Source organism: Oncorhynchus mykiss, chromosome 11 (assembly GCF_013265735.2).
Source record: "Oncorhynchus mykiss isolate Arlee chromosome 11, USDA_OmykA_1.1, whole genome shotgun sequence".
In the NCBI taxonomy this organism is placed as follows: Eukaryota; Metazoa; Chordata; class Actinopteri; order Salmoniformes; family Salmonidae; genus Oncorhynchus; species Oncorhynchus mykiss.
The window spans coordinates 1,340,694-1,365,246 of record NC_048575.1 but is presented as its reverse complement, the minus strand read 5'-3'; the positions used below and the strand labels follow the sequence as shown (position 1 = coordinate 1,365,246).

Sequence of the window (24,553 nt, the reverse complement as noted above, 5' to 3'; positions counted from 1 at the left end):
AAATACTATGTCATGCAATAAAAAGCAAATTAATTAAAAATCATACATGATTTTCTGGATTTTTGTTTTAGATTCCATCTCACAGTTGAAGTGTACCTATGATAAAAATAAGACCTCTACATGCTTTGTAAGTAGGAAAACCTGCAAAATCGGCAGTGTATCATACTTTTTCTCCCCAATTTAGGCACTCCTATCCTTAGGCACTCCAATCCTTACAGGTTTCATGGTGACATGAAGATTATTAGCCTAAGGAGATCGGACCTGACCGCAACCCCCTTGATGCCTATTCCAAAGACCTCCACCCGTATCCCCTCTAGCAATCCTGCGACTTCCTCCCACCCACCCAATACATTCCAAAGCCATCTGGCCCCTACAGATAACCATTAACTTCTGGTGTAGACCCTCTAAACCTCAGCACTCCATCAGTGACATGAATAAGTAGATATCCTATTCTCAGAACCCAACACCATCCTAAATAAACTACTGTCTACACACACACAAGCTTATAGAACTAGTCTATACACACACACACCATATATAATTTATATTCTGGAAACTGATTTCTCATTCTGATATCTCTTGGTATTTGTGTGTATTGTTAAGTATTACTGCACTATTGGAGCTAAAAAATAAAAACAGGCATTTCGCTGCACCTGCAAAATATGGGTATGCGACATGGTTCGGACAGGTCAGTCTGTTTGAAAGGACCCAGAGGAGAGGAGTTCTCATCCTGACCAACCATTGGTCAAGACACTGTGCGCTGATGCATTTAGATCAAGAAAACAACTTGCAGGTACATTCTATTGTATAATGGGTTGGAAAGTCATCCAGAATCTCTCTCCGGTGTGTGCGAGACCCTCTTACCCAAGTGCAGCTTCTATTAAATATAGACTTTAGTGTCCATAGACCCAGTGTGCAGTTCCTTCCATCTCCTAACAGTACAGATCGGGCTCCCTAAAAACACAGGACACCAGTTAAATGAGACATTTTGATATTTAATCCATTAATTTAAAAGGAAAACAACTTTTCGGTTGGAGGTTATCTTAAGAAAACAAAGAACCAGACATATGAAAGAAATACAGCTGTGAGCAATATGGGCTGTTAATTACTGTACTGAAATCCTACTTCCTGATTGGAGGAAAAAGTCCTATGGTACTAGAGATCGAGGTTGAGTAGCTGGGTACAGCAGCTGCAGAAACACTGTTGGTCCAGTCGGGGAGTTCTTATAGTGTGACCATAGAGGTAGATAGAGGACTCATCTTTGTATCTATGCCATTACAGCGTATGTGACAGAATGAGCAGTGCCATTGAGTCCATATCCATTTTAAAGTAGTACATTTTCTTATTGGCCAATTGCTATCCACTCAGTTGACTACTTTAAAATGGTGTAAGCCCTCTATGGCAATGTCCATGCTAAAATGGGTTTTATCCATGAGGAGTCCTCTCTCTACCGAGTGTGACAGACAGGAAGAGTCAAGTGCGGGAGCTTTTCCAGTGTGACACAGGAGGGTGTCTTCCTCAAGAAGTCTTCTCAACAGCAGCAGCCTCCTCCCTCTCCATCTTGGCCTCCTGCCTCCATCTTGCTTTCTTTTCCATGTTCTGAGCGGTTAGAGACTCATGCCTGCCGGCAGCCTGGGGAACACACACAAAATTGGTCAGTCGATCCTTCTCACCACACACACACACACCTGGGGCAGCGAAACGATTGCCGGGATTCAATTCCAGGCGCATTATAGCAGACAATTTATGCTTGAGCCGACATCAAATCAAATGTGTTTATATAGCCCTTCGTACATCAGCTGATATCTCAAAGTGCTGTACAGAAACCCAGCCTAAAACCCCAAACAGCAAGCAATGCAGGTGTAGAAGCACGGTGGCTAGGAAAAACTCCCTAGAAAGGCCAAAACCTAGGAAGAAACCAGGCTGTGACATGCACAGCATTTTCCTGTGAATGTGAACTTCGTGAACGTAAGGGAAATTACTTTTAAAAAAGGGGCATTGCTGGCTGTCCAGTGTATTTATTACGGATTAGGGCTGTTGCAGTAACCATATTACCGGCACACTGGCAGTCACGAGTCATGAAGGCAGTAAAATGCCACATGACCTTTTAGTCACAGTAATTGGGTTTCTCCAAGCGCGGATGCTGCTGATGGGCATTTGTAGCCTACCAAACTTTCTGGTACTCCGCACTATACCGTCCCTCTAATCACTGACATCAATTCAAATGTAAACGAAAACCTAATCAAACACTTCATGAGAGCCCATGTTGCACAACATCTCTATTTAAGATGACATGGATTTTTTCCCCGCTGCCCATTTCGATACAGGTGCATAATGGTCCATTTTAAAATCAAAACAAATGTCACATTATTTAGTATGTAAAGACAAGAATAAATACAACTTGTTTTTTTACTTGTCTGATGGTGACAATAACCTATCACTTGTGAATTACCAAACTCATCAAAAAAAAGTCCTCACTGTCAACTGCATTTATTTTATTCACTTGACATGTGTAAATATTTGTATGAACAGAGGTTTCAACAAAAGCCAAACTGAACAAGTTCCACAGACATGTGACTAACAGAAATGGAATAATGTGTCCCTGAACTAAGAGGGGGGTCAAAATCAAAAGTAACAGTCAGTATCTGGTGTGGCCACCAGCTGCATTAAGTACTGCAGTGCATCTCCTCCTCATGGACTGCACCAGATGTAACAGTTATTGCTGTGAGAGGTTACCCCCCTCCTCCACCAAGGAACCTGCAAGTTCTGACATTTCTGGGGGGAATGGCACTAGCCCTCACCCTCCGATCCAACATGTCCCAGACGTGCTCAATGGGATTGAGATCCGGCCTCGTCGCTGGCCATGGTAGAACACTGAGGTTCCTGTCTTGCAGGAAATCCCGCACAGGACTAGCAGTATGGCATTGTCACTCTGGAGGGTCATGTCAGGATGAGCCTACAGGAAGGTTACCACGTGAGGGAGGAGGATGTCTTCCCTGTAACGCAGTGTTGAGATTGCCTGAAATGACAACAAGCTCAGTCCGATGATGCTGTGAAACACTGCCCCCGACCATGAAGGACCCTCCACCTCGATCCCGCTCCAGAGTACAGAGTGTAATGCTCATTCCTTCAATGATAAACCCAAATCCAGGTATTAACCTCTCCATGGTTGCAGGATCTTATCTATTTTTACAAGTTTTGTATTGAAATTCATTGTGGAGAGCTTATTTATACATTTTGTGTTATGAATACCAAGTATGTCTACTTCACCATCAGCCCATTTTATAGTTAAACTGGAGGGTATTTTAAGGATCCAATACTTATCATTATCCGGTTATAGTCCAGAGAGTACAGAAAAGTTATCTAGATCTTCAATGAGACATTGCAGGGATCTAGCTTGCAGACTTAATATAAAACTAGAGTCATCGGCATACATGGACACCTTTGTTTAAGCCTTGGATTTCAAATCCTCTAATGTTATTGGATCTGATTTTAATAGCTATCATTTTGATGGCCATAACGAATAGATATGATGACAGCGGACACCCTTGTTTAACTCCTCTTGACAATTCAAAACTGAAGTAGCAGTTATTTACTATTTTACACCTGGGATTGCTATAGATTATAAATACCCATTTTTAAAAGATAATTACCTAAATTAAAAATCAGGTTTTTAACATCCAGTCTTACGTTATCAAATGCCTTTTCAAAATCCACTATAAATACCATTCCTGGCTTCTTATACGTATATTATCTCCAATGTATCGGCCATGTAAAAACATGTCTGATCAGGATGAACAATACTTGGTAAAAATCATTTTAATTCTGAGTGCTATTCATTTTGCTAGTATTTTAGCATCACAACATTGACGTGTAAGGGACCTCCAGTTTTTAGATAGATTGGGTCTTTATATTTTCCATCTGGGTCTTGTTTTAATAGTGAAATCAGACCATCCTGCTGAGTACCTGAGACTATCATTTCTATAGGAGTAGTTAAAACAGTATATAAAAAAAAAAAACTTGATATACCATCAAGCCCTGTTTTTTTTCCCCCAGACTGAAAGGATTTAATAGCCTCAAGAAGTTATTCCTCTAATTTGGCCTTCGCATTGATCTTTCTGTACATTTTAGTTGATTTTCAATTTAAAAAAAAATATTATTTGGAAAGAATTCCTGACCGTAATCTTCATTCAGTGGGAGAGGATGAAAGATCTCCCTAAAATAATTAGCTTCCTCTTTTAAAATATAATTCTGAGAATCATAGATGACTCCGTCTTCAGTAACGAGTATCTGCAAATTATTTTTGTTAGCGTTCCTGTATTGGAGATTCAGGAAGAAATTTTGTGCATTTTTCTCCATATTCCATCCAGTTTGCTTTATTTTTGTAATAGATTACATTAGATCGTTCTTGAATAAGTTACTCAAGTTTTGTTTTTCCTCTAACTTTTGCCATCTACCTGCACTATTAGTTCATGGATTTCCCTTGTTAGTCTTGTTTCTTTAGCCAGAAACTGCTTTTTTTATTATTGATGAATATTGAATGACCCCTGAAGGTACATTTATTTAAAAGGTATCCCAAACAATAACGGGATTTTCTGAACCTATATTATACTGAAAAAAAGGAGGTCAACTAATTTTTTAACTTTGATTACATTTCCAATATCCCCCGTCCACGTGGAACATATTTAAGAGTTATGTGAATGCCAATTAGATTATCCGATCGCATTGGATTGAATTCCGGGCTATATGTCCCACCATATAGATGTATATAGGATTCTAGTGACCAAAAGTATTTTTAGCATGGGCTGAAGTAGACAACTGGGTGGGACTTCCTATGGGTTAAGGAAGGATCACATGATGCCATCCAGGTCATCAGGAGGGATCAGCCAATGAATTATACTGCTGAGCAAACATTGGTAACTCCAGGGGGCAGTAAATCACCAACCTTCGGTTTATACCCATTCTTCCCCAGGATGACAGTGAACAGGCAGGCTCTAATGATACTCACCCTCTTCCCCAGGATGACAGTTAACAGGCAGGCTGCAATGGTGGCAATCATCATCCCGTAACACGCTTTCACTCTCACCCTGTTCCTGGCTGCATCTAGCATCTCAAACCTGCAACACACAAAAACAAATAGACACAGTGACTGAATTAATCATGAAGTGTATATGGGGAGGTTGTCCCCACAGACTATTGAAAAAAAAAAAAAACAACATTTGAGCAAAACAGAGGGCGAACCACAGCATTTAACCCCAGCAAGGTGACTGGGAATATGGTTGAATATAAACAGTGTAGCTATTCCTTCCGCAAGACAATCAAACAGGCACAATGTTTGTCTCTGTACTATGATGGACTACCAAGGGAAAACCACGTCGCAGACACCGAAGTCTTGATCCAGGGTTTTACCAGCCCTGGTTGCGCAATCTATATGCTGATACAATTTAGGGAGTCTTGTTTTCAGATTAGCCTTGTTAAAATCCCCAGCTACAATGAATGCAGCCTCAGGATATGTGGTTTCCAGTTTACATAGTCAAATAAAGTTTGTTCAGGGCCATCAATGTGTCTGCTTGGGGGGGGGGGGGGGGGGGGGGGGGGGGGGGGAAATATATATATAAAACCAGAAAGAACATTTCAAAACTCTACACGAGTTTTCCTGTTGGAGTGACCATGTTAAAGAGGGTTCCTTGTGAGGGTGATTAAGTGTATTGGACAGAGGGGTGTGTGTGCGTGCGTACGTGCCAGTGTGCTACTTCTGCTTCATATCAAACCAGCAGATCATTTCTCAGATGTCAGGAACCCGAACCACAGCAATTACTTAAAACATTACCTGCTACAGAGACACACACCTGAAAGAGTGAGAGGCAGCGAGACCTCATTTGAACTATTAAGAGCCAATCAGGGGCGGGTGTGTTGGGAGGTCTGTTTGTAAACAGGAAGTGTCCACTTACGACACTTGCTCTGGGATCTGGTCAGGGGTCTTGAAGCGTCCAGACCAGACCAGGATCCTCCGGTCCATGGGAGAGGGTCTGTAGCCAGGGAGTTTAAAGGCTGGACGGGGATCTGGGAATGGACACAACAATCAATGCACAGACAAGGTCACGAAAACCATGTGATCCTGGATGGCCAGATAGCGAGCAACAATGAAAAGAAACTGCCACGTGAGGAATCTAGGTGGCTCGTTTTAGCTTGTTGATACCATGTCTTGTTTTGAGGTGTTTAACTGATGTCTATGCCAATATGGCTAAAATGCACTCATTATGCAAATGTATTCATGTTTCAATAAACATTGAAGAAATGTAGTTTACGTGTCATCTATCTAAACCAACCTTGTCTGGTTTGCCCCAACCAAGCAGTCTATTTCAGCAGTTTGGTTGTGCATCATGAATTCAGCATAGCAAGTTTGAATGAAGGTCTGGTTATTAAATGGGTAAATAGTTTAATCCATTCTCCGGAAGCCCTGTCCGAGCCAGAGCAGCCCATAGGACAGGACCCCATACCCTGTTTCTGTAGCAAGTCAGCTTGATGTACTGTATGTACACCCCCTTTTCAACGCAGATTCCGTTTATTGGAGGACCAAAAAAAGCCCATACCTATTAAACCGGCCTATCTATCTATATGTAATAATGACAATTACAACACTGAATGAACACTTATTTTAACTTAATACATAAATAAAAATCTATTTAGACTCAAATAAATGTTCAATTTTAGTTTAAAATAATGCAAAAAGTGTTGAAAGTAAAAGTCCAATATGTCAAATCAATATGTGCCATGTAAAAAGCTAATGTTTAAGTTCCTTGCTCAGAACATGAGAACATGTGAAAGCTGGTGGTTTCTTTTAACACGAGTCTTCTATATTCCAGTTAAGAAGTTTTAGGGTGTAGTTATTATAGGACTATTTCTCTCTATACCCTTTGTATTTCATATACCTTTGACTATTAGATGTTCTTATAGGCACAATAGTATTGCCAGCCTAATCTCAGGAGTTGATAGACTTGAAGTCAAACAGCGCTGTGAAGCAAGCATTGCAAAGAGCTGCTGGCAAACGCAGGCAAGTGCTGTTTGAATGGATGCTTACGAGCCTGCTGCTGCCTACCACCGCTCAGTCAGACTCCTCTATCAAATCATAGACTTAATTATAATAAGCACAGAAATACGAGCCTTTGGTAATTAATATGGTCAAATCCAGAAACTATCACTCTGAAAACAAAATGTCTATTCTTTCAGTGAAATATGGAACAGTTCCATATTTTAGCGAACGGGTGGCATCCATACGTCTAAATATTGCTGTTACATTACACAACCTTCAATGTTGTGTCATAATTATGTAAAATTCTGGCAAATTAATTACGGTCTTTGTTAGGAAGAAATGGTCTTCACACAGTTCGCAATGAGCCAGGCGGCCTAAACTACTGCATATACCCTGACTGTTTGCACAGAACGCAAAAGAAGTGACAATTTCTCTAGTTAATATTGCCTGCTAACATTAATTTATTTTAACCTAACATGCAAGTTAAAAATATATACTTGCGTATTGATTTTAAGAAAGGCATTCATGTTTATGGTCAGGTACAATGACAGTGCTTTTTTTGCGAATGCGCTTGTTAAATCATCCCCCGTTTGGCGGTAGGCTGTGATTCGATAATAAATTATCAGGCACAGCATTGATCATTTGCAACGAGGGACAAGCTAGTAAAACTAGTAATATCAACCATGTGTAGTTAACTAATGATTATGTTAAGATTGATTGTTATAAGATATGTTTAATGCTAGCTAGCAACTTAACTTGGTTCCTTGCTGCACTCACGTAACAGGTGGTCAGCCTGCCACGTAGTCTCCTCGTGGAGTGCAATGTAATCGTCCATAATGGGCATCCAAAAATGCTGATTACCGATTTTCAAATTTTCATTACATCGGCCCTAATTTGAGTCGGCCATGCCGATTAATCATTCAACCTCTAATAGAGACAGTTAAGACTCAGATTTAGGAATCATTGAATTTCACACGCTCCGGCTGTTAGCGTCGACCTACATGGTTACATCCCTTCCTTCATTCTCAGGAGTGAACTTTCTCCCAGTTTCTATGGCTACTAAATGTCAGGCACCTCTGTGGCTTAAGACTAGACTGAGATCAGATGATTAATGAATATTATTACTGAGATATGAATGAAGAGTTGGCTCAGTGATTTACTAACAGGTAACTCCAGTACACAGCTGATGTTGACATGACTAGCTGTGCTATCTTTTGGAGGAACCTCTTCCGCCACATAAGTATTTATTTTTGTTATGTACTGTGGGTCCACTGGGAACAAAAAGACTCTGGAATTACTTCCTGACTGAGCACACAGCCAAAGGCTGGAGAACAAAACAGACAGGGTCAGTGGGTGGAGAACAGGATCAGGATAATTAAATCAGCTGAACTCCTCCCTTACCAGGAAATCAGGTGTGTGTTCCTACCATGTGCTGGGACTGCAGGTACTGCAGGCGGAGGTTCTGCGTTTCCTGTCTGAGGTTTACTGCACATCCTCCTGAGTCCCCCCAGCTCAGCCAGAGCTCTGCTCCGTCCCCCCATCGGTCCCACCTGTCTGCACCATTGACCTGTGAGAGACCACCACATCAGTCAGAAGAGACCTTTAACCTCCACAACAGAAAGAGAGCAGCATCAGCTTCAATGAGAACAGTCTAAGTCTCGAGTAGCTCAGCAGTCTAAGGCACTTCATCACTACAGAACCCAGTTCGAGCCCAGGCTGTGTCACAACCTCCCTTCACCAGGAGTCCTATAGGGCAGCGCACAATTGGCCCAGGGTTGTCTGGATTAAGGGAGGGTTTGGCCAGGAGGCTTTACTGGGCCCAACGCACTCCAGCTACTCCTCGTGGCGGGCCGGGCGCCGGCAGGCAGACTTCAGTCATCAGTTGACCGGTGTTTACTCCGACACATTGGTGTAGCTGGCTTCCGGGTTAAGCGGGCTGGTGTTAAGAAGCGCGGTTTGGTGGGTCATGTTTCGGAGGACGCACGACTCGACCTTCACCTCTCCCGAGCCCGTTGGAGAGTTGCAGCGAAGAGACAAGATCGGAGGAAACACTGCCGAACTGACAACCAATACCAGTCCTCCTGAGTGATGCCTCAGCACTGCCTTAGACCGCAGCGCCACTCAGGAGGCCCGGATTACTTTTTTTTTTTTTTTAATAGTTAAATCAGGTATTAGCTAGGAACAGCCAACAGCAGGTGACAACATACCCAAACCACAAATTGTGTCATATTTATACTGCGCTACTCACTCTGTGTTCACTAGTTTACCGCCCTCTTGCACAGTTAAGTTGCTTTGAGATCCGATATTCCCATCTTAATAGCTCGCAAACAACTAAGTCCGGGTCTGAGGAGCTATTTGGCATAGATGCTAGGCTAGCTGCCCATCACCCTAGCAGGGTTTTCTTGATGGCATGAACACAGCCCGCAACGCGGTTAGCCCTTGAGGCTGGGCCTGAGGATTGTCTCGGGTCGGTGGCTGTCTAGATCCCTGCTGTTTTCAATCTTCTCTGACCTGCCCTGTCTGGAACTGAAGCCACTCCGACATTGTCTTGGCTGTGTGCTTGGGGTCGTTGTCCTGTTGGAAGGTGAACCTTAGGAATTCAGACTGGGGCTGAGTGGTCTGGAGCAGGTTATCATCAAGGATCTCTGTACTTTTTCTCTTCTTTCACCGTTCCCCTCGATCCTGACTAATTATAGAGTTAACAGCCTCAAATTGCAGCCCAAATAAATGCTTCAGCGTTCAAGTAAACAGACACATCAACTGTTCAGGTGTGAATCAGGCCTTCATGGTAAAATTACTGCAAAGAAAGGACACCAATAAAGAGACTTCCTTGGGCCAAGAAACACAAGCAATGGGCCGTTGGAAATTTGTCCTTTGGTCTGGAGGCACAATTGGAGATTTTTGGTTCCAACCGCCGTGTCTTTGTTAGACGCAGAATAGGTGAACATATGATCTCCGCATGCGTGGTTGTGATGGTGTGGGGGTGCTCTGCTGGTGACAAGGTCTGATTTATTTAGAATTCAATGCACACTTAACCAGCATGGCTACCACAGTATTCTGCAGCGATACGCGATTCCATCTGGTTTGCGCTTCGTGGGGGTATCATTTGTTTTTCAACAGGACAATGACCCAAACACACCTCCAAGGCTGTGTAAGGGCCATTTGACAAAGGAGAGTGATGAGTGCTGCATCAGATGACCTTGCCTCCACAATCCACCAACCTCAACCAAATTGAGATGGTTTGGGATGAGTTGGGCCGCAGAGTGAAGGAAAAGCAGCCAACAAGTGCTCCGCATATGTGGGAACGCCTTCTAGAAACTGTTGGAAAAGCATTACAGGTGAAGCTGGTTGACAGAAAGCCAAGAGTGTGCAAAGCTGTCATCAAGTCAAAGGTTGGCTAGTCTGAAGAATCTCAAATATATTTAGATTTGTTTAACACTTTTTTGGTTACTATGATTCCATAGGTGTTAATTCATAGTTTTGATGTCTTCACTATTATTCTACAATGTAGAAAATAGTACAAATAAAAGGAAAACCCTTGAATGAGTAGGTGTTCTAAAGCTTTTGACCGGTATGCATGTATGTATACACACAAATGTTGGAATAATTTTCTGTGCAGACTAAATTGTGCGCAACTTGCCTCCTTATCTAAGAGATAATCACAAACATTCTACTCCCTTTGCAGAGTTAATTTTTCCATGGTAATGTATAGAACTGAGGCATTTATCCCGCTTATACTACAGCTGCCAAAGAAAACAATATGAAAGCACACATTTAACGGTAGAAATGTATTTTCGCTGACATCTTAATTTATAAGCAAATTTCATACTTTCTCATCTTTTGGTATATTATTGTATCATGATTGCAAGGTGCCCCAATATCTGGTTATAATGTCCATTCTAGAATTCCCTTCCAGCCAATCAGAAATTAGTATTCAACAATATCGTGGTATAAATAAGTAAGAGATTAGAAGAGCTAATGAAATTGTAATGTTTCAAATATTTATATAAAAGTGTGCAAGTGCTTTATGGGAAAACCGAAGGGTGTGCAATATGTTTCCCTACGCTGTGAACAATCTAATGTTGGTTTGATGTGCCTAGGTCATGTGATCAAGAAGCTATTGAAATTAGTCAAACTAAAACTAACAAAATTAAGGGTCAAAGAAATTCATGCATTTTTCAGAAAACCAAAGGTTGTGTGATGTTTGTTCCTACCATTTGAACAGTTCAAAGTTAGTTTGGGTGTGTCACATGGTCAAGGAGATTAAAAAGGGGTGCGCAACACAGAGGTTGCGAGGTCACATGGCTGAAGTGAAATTTTGAATACCGAAATTGTAAAAAGTTCCAGATATAATTGTGTAATTGCTTTATGGGAAAACAAAAAGGTGTGCAGCATGTGTCCCTCCCTTCTGAACAGTTTAAAGTTGTTTGAATTTTCTCGAGGTGGTCAGAGTGATTGAAATTTGAATATTTTAATTATGCAATTTGTTGACGGTACCTAACTAGTTGCATTAGACCGTGGGCCAGGCTGCCTACTCCATGCCGTGTGATACTGACACTCAAGTCGGAATAGGGAAAATAAGAAATGTCCAATGTTGTACACCATTTTTCCTAACCTGAATACATTTTCCCTAACCTGAATACTGTACTTCAAATCGTTTACGAGCTATTTAAGTTTGAAACTCCAAATGTCTGGTGAATATCGAATCTCAAACCAACTATCACGGTTCTCGACCGTCTGTCGTACGTGATAGTTGTCCCACAATGTTCTTCAAACCAGATATAGAACGTTTCAAACACCGACATGCCATACTCACCTATGGTCGTGCCAATGGCATTGTAGGGTCTGATGAAGTTCATGTTAAAAGGTCTTAAATAAGATGCGACCTTTTTATGCCATGAAAACGTAACAAAAATGTTATTCGACAGTTCCCTTCAGCTGTTGAAAGTCACGCAGCACAATACATGTACGACCCAAGATATATAACTGCGACTGCGAAGGGGGTGGAGAAGGCTCTTCACTAGTTACCACAACCACAAAGTGGGAATTATGTCTAAACCACGCTTATTTCTACAATGTATCTCTTTAAAACCTGATTTTAAACCTAACCCTAAACATAACCACACTGCTAACATTATGCCCAACGTAGACCAAAAAGCAAATGTTAGTTTTCATGAAGTTTTACGATATTGCCAATTTGGACTTTGTGGCTGTGGTAACTAGGGACAAATGCGTCGCAGGGAAATAAGAAGGACCCTACATGAGCGCAGGGGGCCTTACTATCGCCTGCTCAATAAAACATGTTATACAAAGATATTGTAAGGACCCTGGGTTTATAAGCGCGGATATCGACTCGGCTTAGGTCGAGGATTCGAGGCCTGCTCCCTGCCTGTTTCATTACAATACCTATTTCAGAAGTGTTATAAAAATTAAAAAATGCTATTCAGTGTCTTTGATGGTACTTCAGACAGAGCTCAGCTGGTAACTTAGTACCTGTTCTGTTCTTCTTCTTCTGTGGATTTTATATGGCTGTTGGCAACCAACTTCAAGGTGCATTTACAGTGACCACTTTCAATACAGGTGTCTTCACTTACTCTCCCTGTTCCACAACTCTTGCCACTTATTTTTAATCACGGTTCTACCTGTACTGTACATTGACATGGGGCTTGAAAGAGGCACCTTTCAGAATTAAATGCCATGTTAATTCGGCGAATCTTTGGTTCAAAATTATGAACGGACATTTCTTTATCATATGTATGTTAATTGGTTTGTTATTTCAGTAAATATCGTTTTTATAATTTGGATTTGCTTATTATGTTCAGGCAGTCGGACAGGGCACGTATTTCACGTGTTGCGCATGTAGGACCCGCGGGAGGACCTTGTAGTCCACAATGGCGGCGCCCGACGGAACTTTAAACTGTGAGGACTTTTCAATGTTTCAGGTAATACTGGTGTCATCTTTTTGTATGCCATGAATAGCATTTTAGTATGACATTCACGACAACCGATAAACACGGATAATTGTGAAGCTCTGTGTCGTGATCGGATTGAATGAGTGACACCTGTATGGACCTAGCTCTCAAACTTGTGCAACCCCGTATTATCGGTATATTCAACAACGTTTAAGAAATATTATTTTCAACGGTATTATCCTGCGATCAAAAAATGTTAGCAATTAGCATGCTTGACATTTCAGTGGAAATACTAATATTATCAGCTGTTTTGATTAGCGGTTTAGCAAATAAAATACATCCCGTATCGGCATACGGTCCCCAGTTATTGGCCACCATACAACTGTGTTCAATTACAATATCTATTTAATTGTTTAAAAAAAAGAGAGACTAACCTCGTCTCCGAAGTGTTTACTATACTGAATACAAATATTAACGTACCTGAGGGTGGTGGCGTGACAGGTTGCTGGTGGGGTTTTTCCTTTTCTGTGCTGCATGTTTTGTGCCCCTGAGAGCCAGCACCTTCTTCTACCTGTTCCGGTCGCTAGATACAGTGCTGCAACAGAATTTGCCTCCTCTGGTGCAAGCAATGTGGGGGATCCACTGCGACAACCATTGGTCTCCTGGCCACTCAGCCTGTCCACCAGGGTCTGCCGAGGTACACCATGCACCTTGGTAGATAAGAATAGAAATACTCGTGGTATTCTCCTAAAAACAAAAAACATCCCTGCCCCGCAGTCCTCCATGGCTTGGTACATGAACATGTCCACCTGACTAACCTTGGCAGCCCGGTGGATAGCCATCCCTGCCCCGGACAGACAACTCCAATTTTGATACGGTAAAGCTTGACAACAATCAAATCAAATTTTATTTCTCACGTGTCGAATACCGTCAAATGCTTACTTACAAGCCCTTAACCAAGAGTGCCGTTTTAAAAATGAAAATGAAGAGTTCAAATAACAATAAGGAGGCTATATACAGGGGGTACCAGTACCAAGTCAATGTGCGGGGATACAGGTTAGTCGAGGTAACTGAGGTAATATGTACACGTAGGTAGGGGTAAAGTGACTATGCAAAGATAAAACAGCGAGTAGCAGCAGCATGCAAAAAAAAGGGTTAGTTTGGGTTGCCATTTGATTAGCTGTTCAGCAGTATTACGGTTTGCGGGTAGAAGCTCATCAGAATTCTTTTGGACCTAGACTTGGCACTCCGGTACCGCTTGCCGTGTGGTAGCAGATAGAACAGTCTATGACTTGGGTGGCTGTAGTCTTTGGCAATTTTTAGGGACTTCCTCTGACACCAACTGGTATAGAGGCCCCAGTGATGTACTGGGCCCTACACTCTACCCTCTGTAGCGGTCGGAGGCCGAGCAGTTGCCATACCAGGTGGTGATGCAACCAGTCAGGATGCTCTCGATGGTGCAGCTGTCAAACGTTTTGGGGATCTGAGGACCCATTCCAGATCTCTTCAGTTTCCTGAGGGGGAATAGGCTTTGTTGTGCCCTCTTCACGACTGTCTTGGTGTGTTTGGACCATGATGATTTGTTGGTGATGTGGACACCAAGGAACTTGAAGATCTCAACCTGCTCCACTACATCCCCGTTGATGAGAATGGGGGCGTGCTCGGCCTTCCTTTTCCTGTAGTCCACAATCCTCTCCTATGTCTTGATCACGTTGTGGGAGAGGTTGTTGTCTTGGCACCACACTTCCAGGCCTCTGACCTCCTCCCTAGAGGCGGTCTCATCATTGTCAGTGATCAGGCCTACCACTGTTGTTGTCTACAAACTTAATGAGTCGTGCTTGGTCATGCAGTCATGGGTGAACAGGGAGTGCAGGAGGGTACTAAGCACGCACCCCTGAGGGGCCACCGTGTTGAGGATCTGTTAGGGCGGTATGCAAATTGGAATGGGTCTAGGGTTTCTGGGATGATAGTGTTGTGAGCCATGACCAGCCTTTCAAAGCACTTCATGGCTACAGACGTGAGTGCTACGGGTTGAAAGTCATTTAGGCAGGTTACCTTGGTGTTCCTGGGCACAGGGACTGTGGTGGTCTGCTTGAAACATGTAGGTATTAGAGACTCGGTCAGGGACATGTTGAAAATGTCAGTGAAGACATTTGACAGATGGTCGGCGCATACCCAGAGTCCACGTACTCCATTTGGCCCTGCGGCCTTGTGAATGATAACCTGTTTAAAGGTCTTACTCAAATTGGCAAGCATGATCACACAGTCGTCTAGAACAGCTGGTGCTCTCATGCATGCCTCAATGTTGCTTGCCTCGAAGCGAGCATAGAAGTCATTTAGCTCGTCTGGTAGGCTTGTCACTGGGCAGCTCATGGCTGTGCTTCCCTTTGTAGTGCCCTCAATCTCACACAAATTATCAAGGAACCCACCAGGTACAACCCTAAATCCGTAAACATGGGCACCCTCAGACATTATCCTGACCAACTTGCCTTCCAAATACACCTCCGCTGTCTTCAATCAGAATCTCAGCGATCACTGCATCATTGCCTGTATCCGCTACGAGTCCGCGGTCAAACGACCACCCCTCATCACTGTCAAACGCTCCCTAAAACACTTCTGTGAGCAGGCCATTCTAATCGACCTGGCCCGGGTATCCTGGAAGGATATTGACCTCATCCTGTCAGTTGAGGATGCCTGGTCATTCTTTAAAAGTAACTTCCTCACCATCTTAGATAAGCATGCTCCGTTCAAAACATGCAGAACTAAGAACAGATATAGCCCTTGGTTCAACTCCACCCCCCCCCCCCCCCCCCCCCCCCCCCCCCCGCAGCTACTCGCCCAAGCCTCCCCAGCTTTTCCTTTACCCAAATCCAGACAGCAGATGTTCTGAAAGAGCTGCAAAACCTGGACCCATACAAATCAGCTGGGCTTGACAATCTGGACCCTCTATTTCTGAAACTATCCGCCGCCATTGTCGCAACCTCTATTACCAACCTGTTCAACCTCTTTCGTATCGTCGTATTGCTTACGAACTGGTGTTCAGACCAGATTGCAGAATAATAGTGAAAACATCAAAACTATGAAATAACACATATGGAATCATATAGTAACCAAAAAAGTGTTAAACAAATCAAAATATTTTATATTTGACATTCTTCAAAGTAGCCACACTCTGCCTTGATGACAGCTTTGCACACTCTTGGCATTCTCTCAACCAGCTTCATGAGGTAGTGATCTGGAATGGATTTCAGGTGACTACTGTCGGCGATGGAAACACATTGAACTTTAGATTGTTATTCGGTACATGAAAACTGGAGCAAAAAAGCAAATAAGAAAATGTGTGCATCATCGTGCACTGATTTTTATCCACAAGTCAGTTTGGTGGAAACACACCACTGTTGGGAAAATTTGCATATTTTCTTTATGTTGATTTTAGAATACTCACATGAAAATCTGTCACGGATTGGATGGAAACCTAGCTAGTGACGCCAAATTCACTCTGCTTCTTCCATAGCCTGAATACCTGACTTGAATTTAATTCACGACCTCTACAAACCTGAACGTTGAAGAAAATTATATTTTAACGTACTTTACCGGTTGTCTGTGTGGTTGGTCCTTATGCAGGTAGGAATGTGAGACAATACTGTATATCCACAGGAATGTATAATTACATCAACTTTTCAAAGCGCTGGTTGTGTGTTCAGATTTTTAATACATGCAGGACATGCACACATACTTGACGAGCTGGTGCACGTGTTTACATGGTTCCGCACATGCTTTCGGTGTTAGAAATCTGAATGCACTACCAGGTTATTTAATTATACTTTCCTGTGGATATTTTCTTACCTGCAAAAGGACCAACCACACGGACAACCCGTAAAGTAAGTTAAAATGTAATTTTATTCTACATTCTGGCTTCTAGAGCTTGAGAGGAAATTTTGCAAAATAATGTTTGGCATTAATTTGACTGTGAACCAGAAATGCATAAACCAGAGGTATCACAGTCTGATGTCAGGCAACATCTTCACTTGCATTGAATGCTGAATGCACTCTGCTGTTTTAGCAATCATACTATTTCCCCTGGCTTAGATTGTGCAACGTGCATAACAGAATGGTCAGGTGACACCTATTATTTATGCACGTAATACTGTGTTACAGTTAGCTAGCTAAATATGTAGCCTAATGTCTATGTCAGTTAGCTATGAGTTCTACACATTCATTCATGCTTTTAAAGAAGAGATAGCTAGGGTCAATGGATGTTTTACACCCCATATGTATTTAGCTCTTGACAACCTTTTGCTTGTGGTCTAAGCAGGGGTGGACTGGGACCAAAAATCAGCCCTAACACAACTTTTTTTTTCTTTGAAGCCCCAATTTTTTTTTTCAGAAAATAATGATTTTGCACAACAACAACAATTTTTTTATACAGGCCCACTGAGCTAAAGATGCCCGAAGTACCAGATGGCCAGTCCGCCCCTGGGTCTAAGGACAGTGTCTCTGCCTCAGTTGGCCTCTCAGAAGATCTGCACTCTTCTATATTGTCAGTAGACTGTGTCTATTTTGTCAGTAAACTCTGTCAATAAACTGTCTGGTCTGTCTGTCAGTAACGATCTGTCTGTCCCTCCCTAACCCCCAGGATGTTCTGAAGGTGATGCGTAACATAGATGACCGTATTGTCCATTCTCTCAACACCACCGTGCCGACTGTCTCCTTCTCAGGCAGAGTGGACGCCTCCCAGACATGCAGACAGCTCTATGAGTCTGTGAGTCACAGCTTTAACCTTTAACCTCCCCCTCCACACAGTATACCTTTAACCTCTCCTTCACACCAGTATACCTTAAGCCTGTGATATCTGGCATGCTGTAGCCTTTGCATTGGATAGTGCTAGATTCTAAATAAACAGAGTAAAACTCACGGACGACTAAGAAAAGCTCAAACCAAGTTTATTCACCTACTGTGTCAAACAGCTGAAAAGACAAAGATATGTTTCCACAAGTATATATATTTATACCCTCTACTGGGTGGAGTCAACTAGCCAATACATCTCTGTTGCTAGGCAGGAAATTAATATGGTCAAATCCGGAAACTATAATTTCAAAAACAAATGTTTTTTCTTTCAGTGAAATACGGAACCGTTCCGTATTTTATCTAACGGGTGGCAGCCATAAGTCTAAATATTCCTGTTACATTGCACAACTTTCAATGTTATGTCATAATTACGTAAAATTCTGGCAAATTAGTTCACAACGAGCCAGGCGGCCCAAACTGTTGCATATTTCCTGACTCTGCGTGCAATGAAAGCAAGAGAAGTGACACAATTTCCTTAGTTTAATATTGCCTGCTAACATTAATTTATTTTAACTTAATATGCAGGTTTAAAAAAGTATATACTTCTGTGTATTGATTTTAAGAAAGTCATTGATGTTTATGGTTAGGTACATTCGTGCAACGATTATGCTTTTTTCGCAAATGCGCTTCTGTTAAATCATCCCCCATTTGGAGAAGCTGGCTGTCTTTGTCAGGAAGAAATAGTCTTCACAGTTCGCAACGAGCCAGGCAGCCCAAACTGCTGCATATACCCTGACTCTGTTGCACAGAATGCAAGAGAAGTAACAACATTTCCCTAGTTAAAATCAATTCATGTTAGCAGGCAATATTAACTAAATATGCAGGTTTAAAAATATATAATTATGTATTGATTTTTAAGAAAGGCGTTGATGTTTGGTAGGTACACATTGGTGCAAATACAGTGGTTTTTTTCGCGAATGCGCTTGTTAAATCTCCCGTTTGGCGAAGTAGGCATGATTCAATGATAAATTAACAGGCACCGCATCGATTATATGCAACGAGGACAAGCTAGATAAACTAGTAATATCATCAACCATGTGTAGTTAACTAGTGATTATGTTAAGATTGATAGTTTTTTATAAGATAAGTTTAATGCTAGCTAGCACCTTACCTTGGCTCCTTGCTGCACTCGCATAACATGTAGTCAGCCTGCCATGCAGTCTCGTCGCAGAGTGCAATGTAATCGGCCATGATCGGTGTCCAAAAATGCAGATTACCGATTGTTATGAGAACTTGAAATCAGCCCTAATTAATCGGCCATTCCGATTAATCGGTCGACCCCTGGTTTGTTGTGGTGTTGGCGGTCTATGTGGTGCTGTGTTTGTGGAGGTGTGATTTTTGTGTTTTGTGTTTGTTGTGTATTTGTGGTATTGTGTACAGTTGAAGTCAGAAGTTTACATACACTTACTTAGGTTGGAGTCATTAAAACTCGTTTTTCAACCACTCCACAAATTTATTGTAAACCGACTTGCCAAAACTATAGTTTGTTATGACAATTTTCCAACAATTGTTTACAGACAGATTTATTTCACTTATAATTCACTGTATCACAATTCTAATGGGTTACAAGTTTACATACACTGAGTTGACTGTGCTTTTAAACAGAAAATAATGTCATGGCATTAGAAGCTTATGATAGTGCCTCTTTGCTTGACATCATGGGAAAATCAAAATAAATCAGCCGAGACCTCAGAAAAACAATTATAGACCTCCACAAGTCTAGTTCATCCTTTAGAGCAATTTCCAAATGCCTGAAGGTACCACATTCATCTGTACAAACAATACTATGCAAGTATAAACACCATGGGACCACGCAGCCGTCATACCACTCAGGAAGGAGACGCATTCCGTTTCCTAGAGATTAACGTACTATGGTGCGAAAAGTGCAAATCAATCCCAGAACAACAGCAAAGGACCTTGTGAAGATTCTGGAGGAAACAGGTACAAAAGTATCGATATCCACAGTAAAACGAGTCCTATATCGACATAACCTGAAAGACCGCTCAGCAAGGAAGAAGCAACTGCTCTAAAACTGAATAAAAAAGCCAGACTACGGTTTGCAACTGCACATGGGGACAAAGATAATACTTTTTGGAGAAATGTCCTCTGGTCTGATGAAACAAAAATATAACTATTTGGCCATAATGACCATTGTTATGTTTGGAGGAAAAAGGGGGAGGCTTGCAAGCTGAAGATCACCATCCCAACCGTGAAGCACGGGGGTGGCAGCATCATGTTGTGGGGGTGCTTTGCTGCAGGAGGGACTGGTGCACTTCACAAAATAGATGGCTTCATGAGGATGGAAAATTATGTGGATATATTGAAGCAACATCTCAAGACATCAGTCAGGAAGTTAAAGCTTGGTCGCAAATGGGTCTTCCAAATGGACAATGACCCAAAGCATACTTCCAAAGTTGTGGCAAAATGGCTTAAGGACAACAAAGTCAAGGTATTGGAGTGGCTATCACAAAGCCCTGACCTTAGTTCTATGGAAAATATGTGGGCAGAACTGAAATTGTGTGTGTGTTCAAGGAAGCCGACAAACCTGACTGTTACACCAGCTTTGTCAGAGGGAATGGCCCAAAATTCACCCAACTTATTGTGGGAAGCTTGTGGAAGGCTACTCGAAACGTTTGACCCAAGTTAAACAATTTAAAGGCAATGCTACGAAATACTAATTGAGTGTATGTAAACTTCTGACCCACTGAGAATGTGATGAAAGAAAGAAAAGCTGAATAAATAATTATCTCTACTACTATTCTGACATTTCACATTCTTAAATTAAAGTGGTGATTCTAACTAACCTAAGACAGGGAACTTTTACTAGGAGTAAATGTCAGGAATTTTGAAACTGAGTTTAAATGTATTTGGCTAAGGTGTAGGTAAACTTCCGACTTCAACTGTATGTGGTGTTTGTTGTATTTGATGTTGTGTATATGTGGTGTCATGTTTGGTGTTTTTGTGTATTTTGTGTTATGTTTGCTGATGTGTTTGTGGTGTTGTGTTGCAGCTGATGGAGGCCCACCTGAGCAGAGACCGAGCCATTAAGACGTGTATAGCCCAGACCTCTGAGGTGGTGGGCCAGCTGAGAGAGCAGAGGGCCAAGGACGGAGACATGACAACTGTCAAACTACTCAGGAAGGAACAGACCAAGGTAATACATTACCTATACTACACTATGATCCACACCACACTGTACCAAGGTAATACATTACCTATACTACACTATACTAAGCTACAGCCCTTCACGTAGCTGCCCCCACCCCCAAACATCTTCCCGCTGCTACACCCCTCCATGGTAATGTCGGTAGACCGCTACCATTTTTTTGACAACACAAGTTTATTTATCACGTACGCTGAATATAACCTTACAGTGACTTACTTACTTACAGACTCTAACCAATAGGGCAAAACAGGTATTCGGTGCAACACTATGTTGAAGCCAGCTAGCCAGGCTAGGTTTATAAGATTCTCTACATATTTTATAGATAAAAACAACTAAATTATATATGCATACAATGTTGTTTTCATTATTGAACAGTCGCTAAGATTATTTGCTTTTGATCCTTGCAAAATCCCTATTTTGGATGCAGCAGATGTTAGCTAAAATGCCAACACCAGACCACGACTAATGGAAAAGACACACGAGGAAAGACACAGGCTAAGTGAGGCTACATGCTAAATACTTTACACAGTAGATTGAGGCGTCACAAAGGTTATAAATGGCTATAAACTTAACCAAACAGAATAATATATATCTTAAACGAGGCATGTGTCACACAGCATAAATGAGCTAGCATGGCTGGCTAACATCTTGGCTAGCAGGCTAGAAATGACGCACATGGAACAGGAAAATACCTTGTAAACATTATTAACATGGTAAAGTTCGCCATAACAATGGCTCCCTTAACAGCAATGAAGTAATGACCTAAAGAAGCAATAACAGTACTGACACTTCGATGCCCTAAAACACAGGTCAAAAAGTCAGTCCATTCTGTCCACGATCTCACTCTGACGGCAGCAGCGAGGTTCAGTGAGGCACACTGGGAATGGCGAACTGTGATTGGCTGATACAAGTGAGGTGACTTGTAGGTACCACTAATAAGAAAATAAGGAGTGATGGACAAGCAGAACAAACTACCAGTTCAGGGTTGTTAAAACTGCTAACTAGGAGCTAGAATTCTTAACACTAGTCCTCAATAGTCTCCAGGTTTCTGTTGTTGGCAGTATTTGACTGTATTAGAAGCAGGGTTCAGTGTTACCTTGTTGTAGTGTGTCTGAGTGTCTGTCGGTCTTTTCTCCTCCAGTTAAAACTCATGCGGTCGGAGCTGAATGTTGAAGAGGTTGTTAATGACAGAAGTCTGAAGGTAAGAACATCACTCTGACCTCTCATCTCATGGCCTGTTTGACCTCTCAAGCACACTCCCAGGATCTCTCACACAGACACAGATATATGCACTTCAATGACCTCCTGTGCTGTTCCTTCCTCAGGTGTTCAGTGAACGGTGCCGGACCCACTACACGCCTCCTACGGTTAAGTGACTATCTGAGCTGCTCTGGTGAGAATAGAACCAGACCGAGCCATTGAGTCATCCGTGGACTTGACCTGAGGGACCCCTGCCCTCCAGCCGACCACACTGTTATCATCCATGGGGACCGCTGCGTTGCCTCACAACAAGGCCACCTCTGTCAAGCAATCTGCTCTGTTTATTTTCATGATTGTAGTTTTTATTTGAATTTTTTTAAACAATGAAGTGTTTTCCAATGGCCCTCTGGTGTCTGACTTCTTTTTTTAAACAATGAAGTGTTTTCCAATGCCCCCCTCCCCAGTTGAGGCGTAACTTAATGTCCTGCTACACTAGACTTGCTGAGCGTGAGACGCTCCTATTCATTTCAATGAAACCTGGGTGGAAATGTCTGCTCAATCTAAAATTACAACCAACTGATTGCAGCATTACTGCAAAAATTGAGAAGGAAAGGGGAGAAGGTAAGGAACTTCTGTCGGCCCTGCATTAAAGACCAAAATTGGCTAAAGATAATTGTGATGAATGAGGTACACCGGTTTAATTTTTTTTAATTGACAGCTGTGCCATACATGTTGCAAAATAGTTGGGAGGAGATTTTCGTACTGATTACATGGTTTATGAACTGATACACAAAACGACGCCGGATTGAAATTATTATACAAAATTCTTGCAACCGATAGAATGTTATATACTGTACAGTTGAAGTCGGAAGTTTACATACACTTAGGTTGGAGTCAATAAAACTCGTTTTTCAACCACTCCACAAATTTCTTGTTAACAAACTATAGTTTTGACAAGTCGGTTAGGACATCTACTTTGTGCATGACACAACTAATTTTTCCAACAATTGTTTACAGACAGATTATTTCACTTTTAATCACTATCACAATTCCAGTGGGTCAGAAGTTTACATACACTAAGTTGACTTTGCCTTTTAAACAGCTTGGAAAATTCCAGAAAATAATGTCATGGCTTTAGAAGCTTCTGATATGCTAATTGACATCATTTGAGTCAGTTGGAGGTGTACCTGTGGATGTATTTCACAGCCTACCTTCAAACTCAGAACCTCTGCTTGACATCATGGGAAAATCAAAAGAAATCATCCAAGACCTCAGAACAAAAATTGTAGACCTCCACAAATCTGGTTCATCCTTGGGAGCAATTTCCAAATGCCTGACGGTACCACGTTTATCTGAATGAACAATAGTACGCAAGTAAAAACATCATGGGACCAAGCAGCCATCATACTGCTCAGGAAGGAGATGCATTCTGTCTTCTAGAGATTAACATACTTTGGTGCGAAAAGTGCAAATCACGAGTCCTACAGTGGGGCAAAAAAGTACTTATTTTCCACCATAATTTGCAAATAAATTTATTAAAAATCCTACAATGTGATTTTCTGGAATTTTTCTCAATTGTCTGTCATAGTTGAAGTGTACCTATAATGAAAATTACAGGCCTCTCATCTTTTTAAGTGGGAGAACTTGCACAATTGGTGGCTGACTAAATACTTTTTTGCCCGACTGTATATCGACATAATCTGAAAGGCCGTTCAGCAAGGAAGAAGCCCCTGCTCCAAAACCGCCATAAAAAAGACAAACTACGGTTTGCAACTGCACATGGGGACAAAGTTTGTACTTTTTGGAGAAATGTCCTCTGGTCTGATGAAACAAAAATAGAACTGTTTGGCCATAATGACCATTATTATGTTTGAAGGAAAAAGGGGGATGCTTGCAAGCCGAAGAATACCATCCCAACCGCGAAGCACGGGGTGGCAGCATCATGTTGGGGTGATTTAAAAAATATATATATATTTAACCTTTATTTAAACAGGTTAGTTGAGAACAAGTTATCATTTACAACTGCGACCTGGCCAAGATAAAGCAAAGCAGTTCGACACAAACAACACAGAGTTACACATGGAATTAACACGCGTACAGTCAATAACAGAATATAAAAAAATTAAGTCTATATATAGTGTGTGCAAATTACATGAGGTAAGGCAATAAATAGGCCATAGTAGCGAATTAATTACAATTTAGCAAATTAACACTGGAGTGATAAATGAGCAGATGATGATGTGCAAATAGAGATACTGGTGTGCAAAGGGTTAACCCTAATCCAAACCCTTTCCATCTACGTAACATTGCAAAAATCAGAAACTTTCTGTCCAAAAATGTTGCAGAAAAATTAATCCATGCTTTTGTCACTTCTAGGTTAGACTACTGCAATGC

At 41.8% G+C, this 24,553-nt stretch overlaps 2 protein-coding genes across 2 annotated transcripts; one reads left to right on the top strand and one right to left on the bottom strand.

Annotated features, from left to right (window-relative positions):
- Positions 1–974: 974 nt before the first annotated feature.
- On the bottom strand, positions 975–12,258 carry fam162a (family with sequence similarity 162 member A). Its single transcript, XM_021620025.2, has 5 exons — positions 11,850–12,258; positions 8,460–8,600; positions 5,952–6,063; positions 5,009–5,117; positions 975–1,632 (listed from the first exon to the last, which is right to left on the bottom strand). The coding sequence occupies exons 1-5, from the start codon at positions 11,890–11,892 to the stop codon at positions 1,519–1,521; spliced, it is 519 nt and encodes a 172-aa protein (XP_021475700.1). The 5' UTR covers positions 11,893–12,258; the 3' UTR covers positions 975–1,518.
- Positions 12,259–12,914: 656 nt separating this feature from the next.
- ccdc58 (coiled-coil domain containing 58) lies at positions 12,915–22,562 on the top strand. The gene is given in 5 exon segments (NM_001165134.2): positions 12,915–12,975; positions 17,582–17,707; positions 20,804–20,947; positions 22,101–22,160; positions 22,285–22,562. Coding segments are annotated over 5 exon segments (432 nt in total). The 5' UTR covers positions 12,915–12,924; the 3' UTR covers positions 22,336–22,562.
- Positions 22,563–24,553: the final 1,991 nt, after the last annotated feature.